Here is a 1,491-nt window from a genome sequence, read left to right as displayed (position 1 = left end):
TTTGTTTAAGTTTATTGCCAGCCTTTATTTATTTATTTATTTATTTATTTATTTATTTATTTATTTATTTATTTATTTATTTATTTATTTATTTATTTATTTATTTATTTATTTATTTATTTATTGCCAGCCTTTCAGCACCAGCACACACCTCCAGGTGACGTGTTTCGATGCGGTGATCTGATTGGTCAGTCGTTGCACGTTGTGGGCGGGGCTCATGCTGCTCTGTAGTTGTGAGATATGAGGGGCGGAGGCGGCGGCTGCGGCGGTACGCACCACCTGAATGGACCCGTCTGACACCAGAACCAGGGAGCCAGGCTGTGTGGGAGCTCCAGAACCGGTTCGGTAGAAAGGTTTCTGTCGACGAACACCAAATGTCAGCGTCGTGACTTTGTTTTGACAAAGAAAACGCGAGTGTCGCAGCTCGAGAGCAGGAATGGAGCGAACGGCAGCAGGTGCTCTGACGGGTTAATTAAAGTCTGCGGTTCTGTTTTTTACTTGTTGACATGATGGAGGAGCCGCAGGTTCGGACGTCGGGAAGCAGCGACGGCACGTCTTCGTCCTCCAGTTCCCACACCATCTCCGAGGAGGTGGAAGAGGCGAGTTTTCACCTGAAAGTTGTCATCGAGGGTCTGAGGTCTGAGCAGGAGGACTGTGGAGACACGGGACCAGAGACACCAGAAGAAGAAGAGCTCGAAAAGGTAAACACAACAAAGCGTGACCAAAGCAGTGCAATGAAACTAATAATAATAATAATAATAATAATGAGTGGTTAATGGAAGCGCTTGGAGTCCACAGTAATAGTGAACATGTTTGTTTTTATTCTCATCATATAAAAGCTTCTCTGAAATGACTGAATCATTAGTTATCAGTCTGACTGAGCTCATCATGTTTCTCAGCTTACAGAAGTCATAAACTCTAATATTCAAACTGTTTCTTTGACCTCATCTGCTTTTTATATTTCCTTTTACAGAGTTGTAAAGTAACTAAGTACAAATACTTTGTTACTGTACTTAAGTAGAAATTTTGGTTATCTGTGCTTTATTTGAGTAATTATTTTTCAGCGTACTTTTTACTTTTACTCGTTACATTTTTACACAATTATCTGTACTTTCTACTCACTACATTTTTTTTAAAAGGTAGAAGTAGAAAGTCATTACTCCTATTTTATTCTGAGTTATTACTTAAAAAAATACTATCCTGATAAATTATGTCTCCTGGATAGAGTGAATTTAATTGTGGTTGGATGAGAAGTATAAATATATAACATTCTGACACCGTGTTAGCTTGTACACAAACCATCATCAAAAATATTTTTTTGAGAAGTCACCTCTTAATAAATGTCATTTTGGAAAATCTAACTGCTCACTTTTACTCAGTACTTTTACTTTTAATACTTAAGTAGATTTTATGTCAGAAATAGGGCTGCCAGAAACAATTATTTTTATAATTGATTAATCACCGATTATTTTTTCGATTAGTCGACTAATC

The 1,491-nt window shown here is 37.8% G+C and overlaps 1 protein-coding gene across 1 annotated transcript in view; it reads left to right on the top strand.

The window, feature by feature from the left end:
• Positions 1-269: 269 nt before the first annotated feature.
• mast4 (microtubule associated serine/threonine kinase family member 4) overlaps positions 270-1,491 on the top strand; it is a gene marked incomplete in the record, with an annotated part of 204,817 nt that continues 203,595 nt past the window's right edge. The window contains 1 exon segment of the mRNA XM_014024937.1: positions 270-701. Coding sequence (XP_013880391.1) covers positions 507-701 — 195 coding nt within the window.

The sequence above is a fragment of the Austrofundulus limnaeus genome, unplaced genomic scaffold (assembly GCF_001266775.1).
Source record: "Austrofundulus limnaeus strain Quisiro unplaced genomic scaffold, Austrofundulus_limnaeus-1.0 Scaffold447, whole genome shotgun sequence".
In the NCBI taxonomy this organism is placed as follows: Eukaryota; Metazoa; Chordata; class Actinopteri; order Cyprinodontiformes; family Rivulidae; genus Austrofundulus; species Austrofundulus limnaeus.
The sequence above is the reverse complement of the archived record's forward strand: the minus strand, read 5'-3'. Positions and strand labels throughout refer to the sequence as shown.